Source organism: Scyliorhinus torazame, chromosome 14 (genome assembly GCF_047496885.1).
Source record: "Scyliorhinus torazame isolate Kashiwa2021f chromosome 14, sScyTor2.1, whole genome shotgun sequence".
NCBI lineage: Eukaryota > Metazoa > Chordata > Chondrichthyes > Carcharhiniformes > Scyliorhinidae > Scyliorhinus > Scyliorhinus torazame.
The window spans coordinates 118,937,392-118,956,028 of record NC_092720.1 but is presented as its reverse complement, the minus strand read 5'-3'; the positions used below and the strand labels follow the sequence as shown (position 1 = coordinate 118,956,028).

The following is an 18,637-nucleotide window of genomic DNA, read 5'->3' as shown; positions in this document are numbered from 1 at the left end:
CGAGAATCACGGCTGGCCGGTGGGAGAATCGCCGCTTGCCGTTGGTAATGGGCCATCGGCGATTCTCCGGCCCAGATGGGCCGAGCGGCCTGCTCAACATGACAGGTTCACGCCGGCGCCATCCACACCTGGTCGCTGCCGGCGGGAACAGCGCGGGACGCTGGGAGGGCGGCCTGTGGGGGTCGGGTTCATGCACTGGGGTGGGGGGCCTCAAAAGGGGTCTGGCCCGCGATCGGTGCCCACCGATCGGCGGGCCGGTCTCTCTGAAGGAGGACCTTCTTTCCTCCACCGCCCCGCAAGATGCATCCGACATCTTCTTGCGGGGCAGCCGCGGGGAGGACGCCAACCGCGCATGCGCGGGTGACGTCATTTACGTGGCGCCCGCGCGTCATTTACAAGCAGCGTCAAGGCCCGGCGCGCGTAAATGACGGGGCGCCGCTCTTAGCCCCCTCGGGGCGGGGGAATAGGGGGCTGGGAGCGGCCTCCGATGCTGGAGTGAAACACTCCGGTTTTCACTCCGGCGTCGGGACTTAGTCTCCCGATGGGAGAATTGCGCCCACTGTGTCTGCAAAAGCAGGTCAGAGACTGGGAATTCTGCAGAGAGTAACTCCGTGACTCTCCAAAATCTGTCCACCATCTAAAGGCACAAATCAGGGGTGTGATGGAATATTCTCCCCTCTCCTCCAGTTGTGTGATTGCATCAACGCTTCAGCTTGATCCCATGTAGGACAAAGCACCCTGTCCACCATCTTGAACATTAATTTCCTCCACCACTGACGCACATTGGCAGCAGTGTGTACCATCTAGAAGATGCATTGGAGCAACTTGCCAAAGGCTCCTTTTACAGCATCTTCCAAACCCCCGATTTCAACCATTATGAAGAACTAGGGCAGCAGATGCAAAGGAGCACAAGTTCCCCTCCAAGCCACTCGCTATTCTGTCTTGGAACAATATCACCATTCCTTCACTGTCACTGTGTCAAATTTCTGAAACTTACAGCACCATTGGTGTACCCCCTGCAGGTGTTTTTTTTCCATTTAACAATGGTCTCCAGTGTTTTGGGTTACTGATCAAACTGATTGAACATAGATTCCAGGGTTAATTGAAAATCTCAATACTGAGGTTAAGAGTTTTTTTATTACAGAAGAGTGTTCAGAGGCATGGAACAAAGGTGAGTAACTGGAATGCAGGCGCAAGTTAACATTGATTTTATTTGAATGATGAAACCAACTTGAGGGCTGAATGGTTTGTTATAATAATAATCTTTATAGTGTCACAAGTAGGCTTACATTAACACTGCAATGAAGTTGGGCAGCATGGTGGTGCAGTGGTGAGCACTGCTGCCTCGCGGCTCCGAGGTTCGATTCCGGCCCTGGGTCACTACATGTGTGGAGTTTGCATTCTCCCCGTGTTTGCGTGAGTTTTGCCCCCACAACCCAAAGATGTGCAGGGTAGGTGGATTGGCAATGCTAAATTGCCCCTTAATTGGAAAAAATGAATTGGGTACTCTAAATTTTTTTTTTTTAAAGGAAAAAAACAAAAAACAACACTGCAATGAAGTTAGTGTGAAAATCCCCTAGTCACCACACTCCGGCGCCTGTTCGGGTACACAGAAGGAGAATTCAGAATGTCCAAATCACCTTACAAGCACATGTGTCCAGACTTGTGGGAGGAAAGCGGAGCACCCGGAGGAGTTCCACGCAGACACAGGGAAAACGTGCAGACTCCGCACAGACAATAACCCAAGCTAGAAATCGAACCAGGGTCTCTGGCGCTGTGAAGCAACAGTGCTAACCACTGCTATATGTTTGCAAAGTGCTTTTTTTCAGGTCGATAAATGTATTTCAGGAAAACAATTGGCTGAAGGGTATCCTCATGCCTTCCACTGAGAAGTAATTATTAGAATTGCTGGTCTGTTGAGAAAGAGCCAGAGGTTTCTTCAAGGAATAGGCCAAATTTTAAACAAAAAAACTCCCTTGATCCCACTTGATTGACAGCTCTGTGCTCCAAAGGCCCTCTGGGTTCAATACATTCCACAGGCTGTTTGGTAGTTGGTTAAGTTAAAGACTACCCTTGAGTGCAAGGCATGAACTGCTTCCTGTGTGTGTAATCTTCTGGTTCCATTATTCCAGTGGTAAGACAAATCTGCTCACAGGATAAAGTATTTGCTGAATACTTGGGAGGAAATATTCAGTCAGAATATTTACTCATCATTCTCATCCTCTGCTTTTGAGTTCATTTGAATCTTTTGTTTCAATGGTGGCCTTTAATTCTTGTCAAGAAACTCTTCGCCAGGCTGTTACGTTCTGATAAATGACGCCTTCCCACTCTTGGGGAAGGGCAGGTGTGTGCGTCTGCTTAAAGATGTTGCCTCCTGCGTGAGTATTGTTTAGAAAATGTTGGACAGGGGGCTTCTATTGTCGTAAGCAGACCGCCTATCGCCCCCTCTCCAGTTGCACCCTACACTTGAGGGGTAGGTGACCAATTAGAAATTGAACCTTGGATTTCTTGTCTGATTAGTTGCAGTGTTTTTACCACTCCAGTCATGAGGAGACCAGAGTGGCGGTTGTTCAACTAGGTAATTTCCTGTGGCCTTGTTCAGTAGCACGACAGAAATATGAAGTGCTGTATTTGCAGACTATATAAAAGCCCATTTGGTTGCCTCCTCCTACATTTATATATTTTATTCTTTGCCGTTGTCTTCAAATCTTTCGGGAAAAGAAACTTCACTTTACATTAAAATGCCGAGAGATGTACATTTAAATGCCAAGGGATGACTCACTGAATTACAAAGATGGTTGTCAGTCCATTATTTTTTCCCCTTCATTCGGAGGGTAGGGTTTGAATTTTTTTTAATGGGATGTGGGCGTCGTTGGCAAGGCCAGCATTTGCTGCCTTGAACTGAATGGCCATTTCAGAGGGCAGCTAAGAGTCCATGACTGTGGATCTGAAGTCACATATAGGCCAGACCAGATGAGGGCGACAGATGTCCTTCCCTATAGGACAGTGGGGAACCAGATGAGTTTTTACGACAATTGAAGAGCGTTTCATGGGCATCATTACTGAGACTAGTCTTTTGTACTGCAGATTTACTAATTTAATTTAAATTCCAACAGCGGCCGTGGTGGGCTTTGGACCCCTATGCCTCCCCAGGGAATTATCCTGGGCCTCTGGATTATTGACACATTATTAGCCTGGGCCTCTGGATCACTGACCCAGTATTAGCCTGGGCCTCTGGATCACTGACCCAGTATTAGCCTGGGCCTCTGGATTATTGATCCTGCGACGTGAGAGTTGTAGAAATGACACGATTTCGCAAAGCTAAAAATATTTGTCTTCTGGTTGGGACATAGGTACGTCAAGTGTGATTATCTTTGTGGTGCTGTAAGATGTTAACATTGGATGGGCTGACCAGTTGACCTGGATTTTTTTTTTTCAGGTTTACAGCTACAATTCGTACAGTGGTGCTTATGCAGCTCAGCCACATTCTGCTTCACAACAAGTAATCTACACATCTAATGGACAGCCTTATGCCGTGGCCTATCAGTATCCTTACCAAGGTGAGTCTATATTACCAGCAGTGATTTCTATCAACTTCTTATTTGCAAGAGTCACCGTCCAGAGCTGTCTGAAAGATAATCCTAGTGGGGAAGCAAGCTGTTTGATTTAAGAATGAAAATCACAGGCTAAAAGCACAGCTTCCCAGTTTCAGGAGATGATCCCTTTTCAATGTAACATTTTTGCAGCTTTGTCATTTCGAAAGCAAATTGTGGCAGACAGTCTGCAAGGCACACGGGGAATTGAAATGGGTCACCACCGTGCCGAAGCTGGTGAATTTGAAGTGCGTTCCCAGGGTAGTGTGAGATGGTTTAGACAGGGGGACTGAGTGTAGGTGAGAGGGCCTGTCACATCTTTCTGATTGACTTGTGATTTTAAAAATATATATATTTTATTGAGGCATATATATAATATATATGTCAAACACAACCATAAAAAAGCAGGAAACAGGAATGCAAATAATCAAAACAAATATCTAATATCTCACCTCCCCCCCCCCCCGCCCCCCCCCCCCCCCCCACCTCCTTTTTTACCGCCCTCACTACTGACGACTATTTTCGAAGAAGTTGATGAACGGCTGCTATTTCTGGGCAAACCCCTCCACTGACCCCCTCAAGGCGAACTTTATCTTCTCCAGCCTGAAGAACTCTGCTAGGGCGCTCACCCAAACCCCCGGTTTCGGCAGCCCCGAGTCCCGTCATTCCAATAAGATCCTTCTCTGGGCTACCAGGGAGACAAAGGCCAAGACATCGGCCTCTCTCGCCCCCTGGACTCCTTGGTCTTCTACACTCCAAAGATTGCCAGTTCTGGATTTGGAACCACCTTCTCCCTCAAGACCTCCGACATAACGTCGGGGTTCCCCTGCCAGAATCCCAAAGCTTCGGACAGGCCCAAAATATGTGGACATGATTCACGGGGCCCAGCCGCGCACCGTCCACACCTATCCCCCATCCCTTCAAAAAAAACTGCTTATCCTGGCCACAGTCATATGTACCCTTTGAACCACGTTGAACTGGATAAGGCTTTGCCTAACAATCTTTATTCGTGTCACAAGTAGGCCTACATTAACACTGCAATGAACTTACTATGAAAAGCCCCTAGTCGCCACACTCCGGCGCTTGTCCGGGTGCACAGAGGGAGAATTCAGAATGTCCAATTCACCTAACCAGCATGTCTTTCGGGACTTGGTGGAAACCGGAGCACCCGGACAAACCCAGGCAGACACGCGGAGAACATGCCAGACTCGGCACAAACAGTGACGCATGCGGGAATCGAACCTGGGACCCTGGCTCTGTGAAGCAACAGTGCTAACCACTGTGCTACCATGCTGCCCACAAGCACACAAAGAGGATGCGATGCGTTCACCCTCCTCAACCTCCTCCCACAACTCCACCTCCCTCCCCATCTCTTCCTCCCACTAACGCTTCACTACTCCAATCGGGGCTCCCTCTCTGTCCATTAACTCCTTATACATTTCCGACACTCTACCCTCACCTATCCCCGTTTTCGGCACCACTTAGTCCTGTAGCCCCTGGGGCCCAGGTGGGGAAAGGTCGACACCTGCGTCCTGACAAAATCCCTCGCCTGTAAATACCGGAATCCTATCCTGGCGGGCAACTCAAATTCCTCCACCAAGCTCGAGAAGCTGCCCCCAACAAATAGACCCCCAAACCGCTCAATCCCCTTGTCCGCCCCCCCCCCCCCCCCCCCTAGCAAATCTATGATTCCCGTAGATTGGTACCCAAACCGAGTCCCCCTCCAGCCTCCGGCCACCACCACTACCGAACTTGTGGACTACCTGGCAAGCGAGAATGGTAGAGGTGCCGTCAACGGTGCCCCCAAGCTCGAGTCTCTACAAGAGGCTGCCTCCAGCCCCTCCCATATCGACCCCTCCACCACTACTCACTTCCTGACCACGGCTATATTCGCCTCCCAATAGCCCGATATCAGTGAATTCACCCTCCCTTGTAAAAAAAAAGCCTTCGGAATGAAGATCTAGAAATTCTGGAACACAAATAAGAACCTCGGGAGAACAGTCATCTTCCCCGACTGGACCCGTCCTGCCAGCGACAACGGGAGCACATCCCACCTCCTAAAATCCCCCTTCATTTGCTCCACCGACTGAGCCAGATTCAGCTTGTGCAGCTGGTCCCACCCCCGCGCCACCTGAATGCCCAAATACCTGAAGCTCACCCCCACTACCCTAAACGGCAACTCCTCTAATCTCCTCCTGCCCCCTCGCCTGGATCGGGAAAATCTCACTCTGACCTATATTCAATTTTTACCCCAAGAACCAGCCAACTTCTTCCAATATGCCCATAATCCCCCCAATAACTTCCAAAGGGTTTGATATATATATACAGCAGTAAATTGTCCATTGAGACCCTATGCTCCACCTCCCCCGCACTATTCTGCCAATCCCTTGGCTCAATGGCTCTAAGTGCCATTGCCAATGGCTCTATTGCCAAGGCAAAGAGCAATGGGGAGAGTGGGCATCCCTGCCTCGTCCCACGGTGCAACCTGAAATACTCCAAGCTCACCCGATTAGTTCGCACACTCTTTGTCGGCGCCAAGTACAACAGCCGGACCCAGTCCAGAAACCCATACCCAAACCGCCCCAGCGCCTCCCACAAATAGTCCCACTCCACTCGGTCGAAGGCCTTCTCTGCATCCATAGCGACCACCATGATGAAGTTGACATGATGAAATGGGCCACCAGGAGATGGGCAGCGGCAGGACGAGGTGATCAGTTTTGAAGGGGAGGCAAGCCAGGCTGTCAGCACAAGATGTGATGTGGAGCAGGGAGCCTGAGCTTGGGTTTGACCGGTACCGGTGCTGACGTTTCTGTACAGCCTGAATGTATTGGCCAGCAAGATGGGCAGGGTTCAATCCAGAGACGCATGGGTGTAGGTTGCACTCGGGCAGTTTGACTGCAGTTTTCCTGACAATTAGATGAGCCATAATGTTGGAGAGTGCAGCAGTGGAATTGGCAGAGCATGCTACATTAAACACAGCACCATTAACAAAGCATCCTATCATTAGATATCTATCATTTGCAGTCATTACATTATTGTAGATGGCATTAATGTAACACATTTAAATTTAATGAAACTGCTGGACGTTGTGTGATCACATTGGATACAGCTCCCTGATCTTTCTTTGATCACAGTGAAATTTACAAGCAGCATGAAACGGTCTCTCTTAACTTTTTAATTCCTCGTAATAGATTCCCATACTTCAAATGTCATCATTTAAGTGAAGCAATGAGCTGGAAGTGAGGGTTAGATTTGATTTCATTGCACTGATTCTATTCTGATTAAATACAAATTAAAACTTTTCAGTAGGATAAACACTTTCCTCCAATATCCATATTTACTCTTATCGTGAGTTCTGGCCGCACATCTGTCAACATCTGTAATTGTAACTTTCTGTGTCGACATTCCGATATCAATGTTGCTGATTTGGGGAAAGCTCCTTGACCTGCAGATTGAAGTTCATTTTTCTCACCACAGATACCGCCAGACCTGCTGAGTATTCAAAGCATTTCTCCTTTTTATTTCCAATTCCAAGCATTATGCGGTTGTAGGCACTGGGCACATGGTGGCAGCATTGGACAATTTTCCAAAATCCTCCGCCCAATCCACATCCAAGACAACTGTACAGTGTCAGAGCTGACTTGAATTTATATTTTGTAATGAGAACTGTACAATTAACGACATACTCTCTGATAGCTGGCCAGAATCTATTACCTCCATTTTTTATAAATTTAAAAAGTAGCCTACATGGGCTCTGGGATCAGTTCTTGCCATAAAACAAGCTCACTGTAGTATTCACAGAAGGCCTACAGTGCTGAAGGAGGCCATTCAGCCCAACGAGTCTTCACTGGCCCTTGGAAAGAGCACCTTAAGCCCACACCGCCACCCTATCCCCGTAACCCAGTAACCCCACCTAATCTTTTTGGACACTTAAGGAGCAATTTAGCATGGCCAATCCACCTAACCGGCACATCTTTGGACTGTGGGAGGAAACTGGAGCACCCGGAGGAAACCCTCGCAGACATGGGGAGAAAGTGCAAACTCCACACAGCCAAGTCACCTGAGGCTGGAATTGAACCCAGGCCGCTGGAGCTGCAAGGCAGCAGTGCTAACCACTGTGCCACCGTGCTGCAGATTATACCAGATTCTGATCTAATCCCTTGTCCAAGGTGAATAATGAGATATTGGATCTGTTGGAAACCCCATTCCATCCATGTTTCAGTACTTCCCACACTGTGACAAATAGCCCGAATAATTGAACCTGTTCTGATCTTCCATGCGTTCAATATCCATCACAGGGTGTGAGGCCATCCAGCTTCTTTGATGTAGCTTGTGTTCCTGAGTAAATCCATGTAGTGATACAACTCTACCAGACATTCGTGATTTGTTTACATTCACAAGCAGGACATGCACTTGACTGGGTCCTGCCCTACTGGGCTGTGCAAGTTTTGCATTATCAAATGAGCCATGCAAACTGCCGATATGAGCTGACCATGAAAGCACCCATTATGGGGGAGATGCTTCAGAGCCTGATATGATGCAGCTCCATTCCATTCCTGCATTATTCTCCAATGTATGTCTCTCATCTGTGTCTCCTCTTGGGGTGACCGACCTGCCAATGTCTTTAGTTCCAATCATGGTGGTTTTCTGCCAGTGCTGCTGGGAAATACTTTTTTATTCCTATTCGAGCCGCAGAATCTTATAGCACCTACAGGAGGCCTTTCGGCCATTGTGTCTGTACTGCCCCTTTGAAATAGAGAAGCAGCCTCATCCCTGTTTTTTCCCCATAGCATTGTTATTTATCAGCACGGTAGCACAGTGGGTAGCACTGTTGCTTCACAGCTCCAGGTTCCCAGGTTCGATTCCCGGGTTGGGTCACTGTATGTTTGGAGTCTGCACGTTCTCCCCGTGTCTGCGTGGGTTTCCTCCGGGTGCTCTGGTTTCCTCCCACTAGTCCCGAAAGACATGCTATTAGGTAATTTGGACATTTTGAATTCTCCCTATGTGTACCCGAACTGGTGCTGGAATGTGAATGTGGCGACTAGGGGCTTTTCACAGTAACTTCATTGCAGTGTTAATGTAAGCCTACTTGTGACAATAAAGATTATTATCCAGTTGCCTTGCAAACATTATTGCTGGCAACTCGCTGTGTAAAATTTTGTTCCTCATCTCCTCTTTGGTCCTTTCGTCAATCATTTTAAATCTTTTTGGTGACCAACCCTCCCATTTGAAACCGTTTCTCCTCATTACTTTGAACACTACAATTTAATCTCCCATTAATCTTCCCTGCACTTAAAGCCATTCCAATTTCTTAAGTTCAGTGTATGTAACGAAAGGCTGCCTCATTTTATCCACCATTATGGATAGTCATGATAGCTTGGATGGCAATACCAGATTGGTCTAACTGATATTCTAGTAATCCTACTGTTACAACCTCATCTTGTAGTGACAATACTACCAGCTGTGTCTCTGCTGTTGCCCAATGGTGGCCTGGTGCCGTGAGTTCAAACGGCGAGGCTTTGTGAAATGCTGCTCCATCCCTCTGTTCGCCTTGCCCTCATTATCCAGGTTGATTGCCATAGTCGACACGGTGTCACTTTTCTGCGGTCCATTCAGCTCGTGCTCCATTCCCGATGGTGCCCACCCGTCACAATGCTCTCTGTCACAGCCCGCCTGCTGCCCAGTGTTTCTGCGCGTGAATCACTATTTCCTCTCTCCACTGTTGACGGCAGCCATAATCGCCGAGTGTCACTCCTTCACTGCCATTTCATTCCTGAGCAGCACCGCATCTGTAGGACACTCACTGTGACTTGCATGAAGGTTTAGCTGTTCTCACTGTTGAAACTTTCAGTCGCACCCATCGGAGCATCATGTTTGCATCGTCTCGCTCTCACTATGTTTTTGTGCTCCCTCTCAAATGTCAACATTTCACTGCTAGCTGAATTTTCAGGAGTGTAACTTGGCTCTGACCAATCTGTTGTTCAGTGTAGGTGCTAAACTCATACATTTATAGAATTTTACAGCACAGAAAAGAGTCCCTTTGGCCCGTCGTGTCTGCCCCGGCCATCAAGCACCTTCCCCATTTTCTACCACCTGGTCACCTTGTGATAAACTAAGAGGAGACGGTGGTTTCGTGATATTGTCACTGAACTAGTTAACCAGAGACCCAGAGTAATGCTCGGGGGACCCAGGTTCAAATCCCACCACCAATAGAAATCTGTAATTAAAAGTCAAATTATGACCATGAAACAGTGTCGATTATTGTAAAAACCCATCTGGTTCACCAATGTCCTTTAGGGAAGGAAATTTTCTGTTCTTACCTGGTCTGGCCTACATGTGACTCTAGAACCATAGCACTGTGGCTGACTCTTACTTGTCCCCTCAAGGGCAACTAGAAATGGGCAATACATGCTGGCAAAGCCTGCGACGCCACGTCCCATGAACAAATTTTTTAAAAAAAACTTGGTTTGTTCTCACTGGAATGACTGAGGTCAAGGGGCAACCTGATAGTAGTCTACAAAATTATGAGGGGCATGGACAGAGTGGATAATCAGAAGCATTTTCACAGGATGGAAGAGTTAATTACTTGGGGACATCGGTTTAAAGTCCGAGGGGCAAAGCTTTGAGATGTGCGAGGGACGTTTTTTTAATATTGAGGGTAGTGGGTGCCTGGAACACGCTGCCAGAGGAGGTGTTGGAAGCGGGCACGATAATGACATTGAACGGGCGTCTTGACAAATACATGAATAGGATGTGAATAGAGCGATGCGGACCTGGGAAGTGTAAAAGATTTTGGGTTTGACGGGCAGCACGGTCAGCGCAGGCTTAGAGGACCTAAGGGCATGTTCCTGTGCTGTACTATTCTTAGTTCTTTGAATACGACTGACTATGAACACGACTGACTAATTTGAAAGAAGCACAGGGAAATCAACTGGATGAGCTCTTATTTTGTGTAGCAACCTTTGATGTGGCACCTTAATAAAATCCAAGTGCACCACATCTGCAGAACACCCTTTATCCATATTGCCTGTTACTTCCTCAAAGAATTCCAATAAATTAGATCAGCATAATTTCCTTTTTTTCAGAAACCATGTTGGCTGTGCCAGATCCCAGTCTGATTTTCTAAGTATCCTGCTATAACCTCCTTAATAATGGATTAAAGCAGTTTTACTATGGCAGATGTTAAGCTAACTGGTCTATGCGGCACAATTTTCCGGACTGTCAATGGGGGACACGTCAGCCCAGCCCAAAGTCCTTTGACTTTTGTTGGGACGGTAATCCCAGTGGTAGGTGAGTCTGTAAAATTCTGACCATAGTTTCCTCCTTCCTTGCATAAAGGTGTTGCATTTGCTCTTGCCCAATCTGCTGGAACCCTTCAAAATCTGAGGAATATTGGAAGATTATAACCAATGCCTCTGTCTCTGTAGCCACTTCTTAAGATTCCAGGATGCAGGCCATCACGTCCAGTGGACTCGTCAGCCTTCAAGTCTAATAAAATCATTGAATCTTAAAATTTACAGTGCGGAAGGAGGCCATTCATATCACCTTTTCTCTGGTAATGGTAATTATTTTAGTCCCACCCTCCCTTTCATCTTGTGATTTTTCAAGTACCTTTGGAAGCTTTCCGTGTCTTTCTAAGTGAAGACAGACACAAAATACCTGTTCAATGATTCTGCCATTTTCTTGGTTTTCATTATTAATCCCTCTGACACCAGGTAGAGAACCAACGCTCTCTCTACTTTTTTTCTTTTTTAATACTTGTAGAAATTTTTACTGTCTGTTTTTATATTTCTAATGAGCCTTCTTTCAAACTCTTTATCATTTCTTTTTTTAGTTTATTTGGCTCTGAAAATCCATTCCATTTTCTGACCTACTCCCAACCTTGCAGAATTGTACAGTGTAATCTTACAATTTGATACTGCACTTGTCTTTTCTCATTTAGTCACATGATGTATTCTTCTCGGAACCCTTCTTACTCACTGGGATAAATCTTTACTGAGAATTAATAACTATCTCCTTAAGAGTTTGCCACAGCATCTCTTCTGTCCTACCTTTTTATCTAGTTTGCCAGATCATTTCAGCTGGTTCTGCCTTCATGCCCTTAATTACGTTTTATTTAAATTTAAAACACGAGTGTTAGACCCATTCTTTTCCGCTTCAAACTGAATGTGAAATTCTATCATGTTATCATCGCTGCGGCTTCCGTCTCATTGCACATTACCAGGTCTAGTATAACCTGTTCCCTGGTTAGCGCTAGAATGCACTACTCTATGAAATTTCCCCAAATACACTCCCCAGACTCATTATCCAGTCTACCTTTACCAATCTGATTTGTCCAATCTACATGTAGATTAAAGCCACCCATGATAATTGCGGTACCTTATTACATGCTTCGTTTATTTCTTCCTGTATACTCTGTCCTACAGTGTGACTACAGTTAGGGGACCTATAAATCACTCTTGCCTTGCTTATTTCCTATCTTTACCCAAACTAATTCTACTTTTTGCTCTTTCTAGCTAAGGGCCTCTCTCACTGCTATACTAATGTCTTGCTTACTAAACAGAGCTACCCCACCACCTTTTCCTAACTTCCTGTCATTCAGAAACGTCAAATGCCATTCAATATTCATGTCCCAGTCTTGGTCACCTTTCAGCCTTGTCTGTAATGGCATCAGATCATACATATTTATTTCTATCTGTTCCAACAATTAATCCATTTTGTGATGATACGGAGCCTTTAACACGGTCTTTTTACTATCTTTGTAATCTCTGACCTTCTCTGTTGGTGCACTCAGTCTGTATGCTCTGACCTTCCTGCCACTCTGGTTATCATAACCCAAATTGCTACCCTGCTCTGTGACCTTGTCATTTCCCTTTAATTTATTATATCTTCCTTCACATTTCATCCCCTTCTCCAAACTATTTAATGTAAAGCCCTTTCTACCACGTGAGTCGTATGGTTCACCAGAACACTAGTCCCTCCCAAATCCTTCTCTCTCTCTCTCTCTCTCTCTCTCTCTCTCTCTCTCTCTCTCTCTCTCTCTCTCTCTCTCTCTCTCTCTCTCTCTCTCTCTCTCTCTCTCTCTCACACAGACTGACTAGGCGTTAGGCCACTTGTCCTAATATCTCCTGACAGTCAGTGGAGTGAGAAGTAGGGCTAGTGTCTGGGATCGATGACTTGTCATCACAGTATCTCTTATGTGGCTCAGTGTCAAATTTGGTCTGATCACGTTCCTCGAGTGCAGCACCATGGGACATTTTAGTACGTTAAATGCAAGTGGTTAATTGTGTTCCTCTTCTGCCCCCACAGGCCCTTACCCACCAGCGACCAATCACGTGATTATTCAAGACCGGCGGCGTGACGATGGGGACCTGGCATTGGGCATGGTGGCAGGAGCTGCCACTGGCATGGCACTGGGGTCACTGTTTTGGGCCTTCTAGAACTCCTGTCAGCTGAGTCCATCTGCTGTTTACGTCGCCTTCACTTTCCTGGTAGACTCACTCCTTGCAGTTTGCACCTTACCTCCAAGCCCCTAACACATACTGCAGTCATACACTTGCTTCATTACTACATTGCACCTTAGTCTTATTAAAGCACATCCTGAGATCTTCAATGACACCTCTGCAGCAGAGTTAAATAGTGCATCTATTTATTTACATAAAACTGCATATATAGCAAGATTATAATTAATTTGTTTCAAGAATGCTATGAATAAAAGTATCATGCGTTTCTCCAATTCTAATTTTATAGCTTCCAAAATTATTTTGAAAATGTGACTTGTAGGAAAGTTGTGTGTTGGAGTTAGTGGAATGGGTTGTAACTCCCTTTGTGGGGCCCCCATTTTTTGAATTCAATCCAGATGTTGGGATGGAATCTTTTCGCTTGTCCTCTCTTTTTGACTTGCAGAAGAAACATTGGATTGCTGCAGAAATTCAGCTGAATCTGGGCCTGTTTCATTCAGGGAATGTTGGGAATTAGCCTGTGCCCAGCTCAGTTCCAGGTGTGACATGTGAGAATTGATGCTTTGGAGGAAAATGCAATTTCAAGCTACATTACCAGTCAGTTCAGTAACTAGTTAACAAGGATAATCTATTTTGCACTCCAGGGTATTAAAAGGGTACTGCCACATTTGTGCAATGGATTTTCGAGCATAGAGACTTTTGTCCTGGAATTTGCAGTTAAAAGTTGTTCCATTTATATCTGCAAAATCACATCAAACCAATTTAGATGTTTTGAATGAGTTTCTAATTACACAAAGAAACCCCAAAATTGCGGTCCAACTCCTTCAACAGGACAAAACACACGGAATGTGAAAGAAAAATGTGCAAATTGTCCACTAGTAAAGGATGAGGATAGGCCATCCAATCTGATGAAAGCCATATCTCCAGTTCCCTAACTCTCTCACTTTGGCACCATTGAGCCAAGCATTTATTGCTGAATGAAGAAGCTCTCATCTGTTTACACTTTTTCTTTTCATGCATGCGGATTTATGATCTGTGATCTGAGTCAACCAAAACAGAAGATGCTGAGAAAACAGCAGAAATCTAGCTACACAAAGGGCCTCTTGCACTTGAAACTGTTGACCAGTCTTTTCTGCGCACAGATCCTGTGTATATCCAGTATTTTCAATCCTTTCAATCGCCCTCTGATTCCATTTCCCTGTCTTGTTTAAAATTAATCATGCGTCTGCTTAACCTGTAATATTACACAAGTTTATTAAAGTTTGAGATCTACACTTGAACCACCACCTGGAAGAGTGTGGCGTTTCTACTTCTCTAATCTGTCCTCAAAGTTTTGTAGTTGGGATCATTCTTGTTGGTTTTCTTAATACTTAATCATTTACAATGCATGCTGGTTTTTGCTTGTCATTGTCACCAGACCTGAATACATGGATTCTGACGAGAGCATTGCAAAGACTGTGTTTTACTGGTGTCCGATTGTTCATATTCCACATCCTGGTGTTTAGTTTACTTTGTGCTTGGCTTACCACTTGGCCTCAACTTTATGACTTCCAAAAATCTGTTTCCACGTGTCCCAGTTTTTAATTTAGTCCTGGTTGCTGGACACTTTAAATACACAACTTTTAAATCAATATGTTTGACATCTATCCAAATTGAATTCAACTACCATTTTGCCAGTTTAATTGCATTACTTTTCACTTGTTTGAATAGAGCCATTTCACGAGCCATTGGATAAATGAGGTCCCAATTAATCTCTTTCCTTTCCCCTTCTGAAACTTCCACCCTTGATATCTCTATCAAACTGTTTTGCAGCTGTAAAATGCCTAGAATGTTTAAATGTTTGAGGCTACAAAAGTGGGTGCAACTCTTTTTTTTTTCTTTCTTGAAGTCTGAAATTATGCTGCCTTAAGCTTCTTGTATTGTTCTTCCCAAATTTATTTTAAGGCTGTGCGCGTATGGATTCTTGGTGGATATTCGCTCACTCTCCTGCTCGCTCTCTCAAGTGCGCTGGAACCAAACCTTGGCTCCCTCTTTCCCCAAGTCTATCCATACCATTGTTAACAGATGTACATAACTTTTGTCTTGGACATGAACCTGACTCTGCAATTTGTGCTGAGCTTCTCTTTGAAGGTAAAGATGTAGTTGATTCAGAAGCAAACTTAGTGGGAATCAATAGGACTGACATTGGAGTTGAAAGGTGCGTGTGGTCCAGACAGAGCTAACCTGCAAATACTTAATTTGGCCAGGGAGGCATTTGTTTCATAGCTGTGGTAGGATTGATGAGATTTTTTTTAAAGGAACTGTTGACTTCACCTATCTCATCTATTGGAAAACTTGTATTTTTAATTACTTGTTGCGGCGTTTCTAACTTCTAGTGTCTATTTAAAGTATTGAACTTCAACTCCAAGTAATTTATCAATAAAAGAATAAGTTAGTAGCTAACATCTCGCAAGTGCATGCCTGCCTAGGCTACAGCGTATTCTGCTACCCGCGCAGAGTTTAGCAGGATGTTGTTACATGAAGCAAAGCATGAGAAGGAGGCAGGCCGTGGGGAAAGCTCTTCAATAAAATACTAGAGGGAAAAAGTTGCTTTGAATTCCTCCTGTGTCTCCTTGTATTGACTGAACTTTAAACTGCTTCTGGATAAGTGTGCCTTTGGGTTTCAAACTGTCAAAATCAGTGTTTGGTAGAAAAGTGTTACAGCGGAGTGTTGTTTGTCCAAAATAACCTGGCAAATCTAACTCGTCCATAAACCAGGAATCAGAGCAGCAGTTTGAACTTTGGCATCAAAAGCTGTTAGGAAGCATTATCCCCTTTCAAACACACACCGCTTTAACAGTTCACTGGCTTGTTGCACGTTAGAGCTCCGCTTTGGCTCCCATTGATGCACATGACTTGTGCTTGGAGCTAACCTCTGGGTGAGGTATTGTTTGTCAATGGAAGGCATGGAGTGAATTCTCAAGTTTATTCTCAACATCTGTCAGTTTCTGCTGGCCGATCAGCTTACCCCAGAGGGAATCCAAAATAAGCTCAATTTTGAGGTACATTTGTACCCCTTGAGCATTTCTCTCCATGTTAGGAGATTGAGTGATGGGGAAGCTCATGCTTGACATTGGTGTGATCCTGTTCCCATACTGAAGAGAGTCTCTGGTGTTGCACTCTTCAACCTGATGAATGCTGAAACGCATGTCTCCACTCCCAAATTTACCACCTATTGGATCTTGAGCTTGACTTGCCTTTGGCTGTCTGATGCTTTCATCAATGAAGAAGGAACCAAGAGAAGGTCACCCGCCACTGCTGCTGCCCCACCACATCCCTTGGCCCCATCCCTTTTTTTGCTCCATGCAGTGCCATGAAGCTTGTTTCTTCAGGTGACTCTATACAAACCCGTGCATAACCAACAGAGAACGCATCTTCTTGGATTGGAAGGTGTTTTGGTACTGTTGCATTGCCCATAAGAAATGAGCAATCTAGTAGAAGCCACTTGTTGTTTTGAGGCCAAAAGCTGCTATTTTGAGGAATGGGAGTTGGGGGGGAAACACGGAGCTGTGTGAAGATTCCAAGTGGTGCTCAAGGTCTGATGTTCCTCTTCGAGTCAGTTTTCTTAGCTGAGAGAGGCTGCTTAGGACTTTTTTTAAAAAGTGATTATACCTGAGTAAATTTAAAGTACAGGTGACAATGTGATCCCAAACCTTGCCCATGATAATAACTTTCAACTCTTAGATGTCCAGTGTGTTCTGTCTCATTAATAGAAATGGCCAGTCATATGAGCTTTTTGGCAATTTAAAAAGAAAAACTTCATAGCCTGTACATGCTGGTTAATGCCCACCTTAAGAGAGAGAAGGAAAATAAATCGAATCAAGTGGGGCGCAGTGAGTCACGTGCAATAAATTGTTGAGTTGAACATGTGGGTTGGACATTAGAATGTACACAGAAGGGAAAACAGTGGGAGTGTGAGGGAAGTACTGGAAGTTAATGTGGATTTTGGTTTTGAGTGAATCGAGTGAAGTGACTCAGTGATATGAACCACTAAGTAGTTTGAATAAATGGTGTGTAGATTTGGAGAATTATTTTAGTTCATTGTCAGTGGCAGGAATGACTATTTTCTCCCTCTTGATGCTCACGGCAGTCGCTGTCGCTCTCCATAAAAAACAGGATGCTCATTTGTTTGCCTTACTCCTATTTGCTGCACTGATATTTAGAGAAACGTCCTCTTCAGTGAAATTCTAGAATGCTTTGTGTGCGGATGTTAATTTTTAATACTTCATTTAAACTCTGATTAATGATCAGCTGTTAAAAATGCTTTTAGGGATGTTCCATCAAAAGCAGTAGGATATATTGTAGATTCTGTGGTTCAATATTGCTAATTGTACCATAAAAATTTGTTTCTGTGGAATGAGATTGTGTATTTAAATAAACTGATTGCTGTGCATCTGTCCTGTATCAGTTCTTCAAAACTCCAGATAAAGTTTTTCAACGAATTGAGTTCAACATTGTGGTAGCTCCCAAGTGTTGGACTTCAATTCGCAAAATGTACATCAACATAAGCACTAGAACACTCTCTCGCCCAGCATTATTTTATTTTTCTTCTCCTTTCCCTCTGCTCCTCTGAACGGATTGGTGTGTTGCTAGAATGCAATGCAGTTGGGTGCTGATAAATCACAGCACCTTGTTCAAATTCTCATTTTCCACCTCTTGGCTTTGCCGCTGAGTGTTTGCAGGGTTCGATAATGGGGGGAAGAGAGCTATTGATGGACATTGGTCTATTTTGGTCACTGACTACTCCCATAAGTGTCTGAATGTGCCTTCACTTGTTCAACATTAGATAAGAGCAGTGAGACCCTGGGATGGTGCAGAGACCACCATGCGATGATTTACGAGAAGAGGGTTTCCCAAACCTTTTCAGCCGCAGAACCATTTTGACCTCTTTATGGGCCAGGGTTTAGAGAACACCAAAGTTTGGTTATGGGGAGCACAAGGGCCCACTTTACAGGTGTGATGCAACAGAGATCTAGGGGGGATTCTCCGACCCCCCCCCCCCCCGCCGGGTCGGAGAATCGCAGGGTGGCAGCGTGAATGCCGGCTGCCAAATTCTCCGGCGCTGGGATTTGGCGGGGACGGGAACCGCGGTGCGACGGTCGGCGGCCGCTGGCAGCGGCGCGCCGGGCGAGTCTCCGGCCCATGATGGGCCGAGTGGCCGCCTGTTTTTTTTGCTGGTCCCGCCAGCGTAAATTAGAGTAGGTACTTACCGGCGGGACCTGGCGGCGTGGTGGCCTCCGGGGTCCTCGGGAGGAGGGGGGGGATCTGGCCCTGGGAGCTGCCCCCACGGTGGCCTGGCCCGCGATCGGGGCCTGTGCCGTGGGGGCACTCTATTCCTCCACGTTGGCTGCTGTGGTCCTCCGTCATGGCCGACGCGGAGATGAACCTTCCATGCGCTGCGATGATGCCAGCACATGCTGGCGCTCCCGCACATGCGCCAACTCACGCCAGCCGGCGGAGGCCCTTCGGCGCCGGTTGGCGTGGCGCCAAGCCCCTTCCCCGCTGGCCGGCCTAGCACCTGAAGGTGCGGAGGATTCCGCACAC

At 45.7% G+C, this 18,637-nt stretch overlaps 1 protein-coding gene across 1 annotated transcript in view; it reads left to right on the top strand.

Annotated features, from left to right (window-relative positions):
- plekhb2 (pleckstrin homology domain containing, family B (evectins) member 2) overlaps window positions 1-17,484 on the top strand; it is a 39,209-nt gene extending 21,725 nt beyond the window's left edge. The window contains exons 7-8 of the mRNA XM_072474687.1: window positions 3,440-3,560; window positions 12,903-17,484. Of these exons, the coding sequence (XP_072330788.1) occupies window positions 3,440-3,560; window positions 12,903-13,033 (252 nt within the window). The 3' untranslated portion in view covers window positions 13,034-17,484. The remainder of the gene's footprint in view (window positions 1-3,439; window positions 3,561-12,902) is intronic.
- The last annotated feature ends 1,153 nt before the right edge of the window (window positions 17,485-18,637 follow it).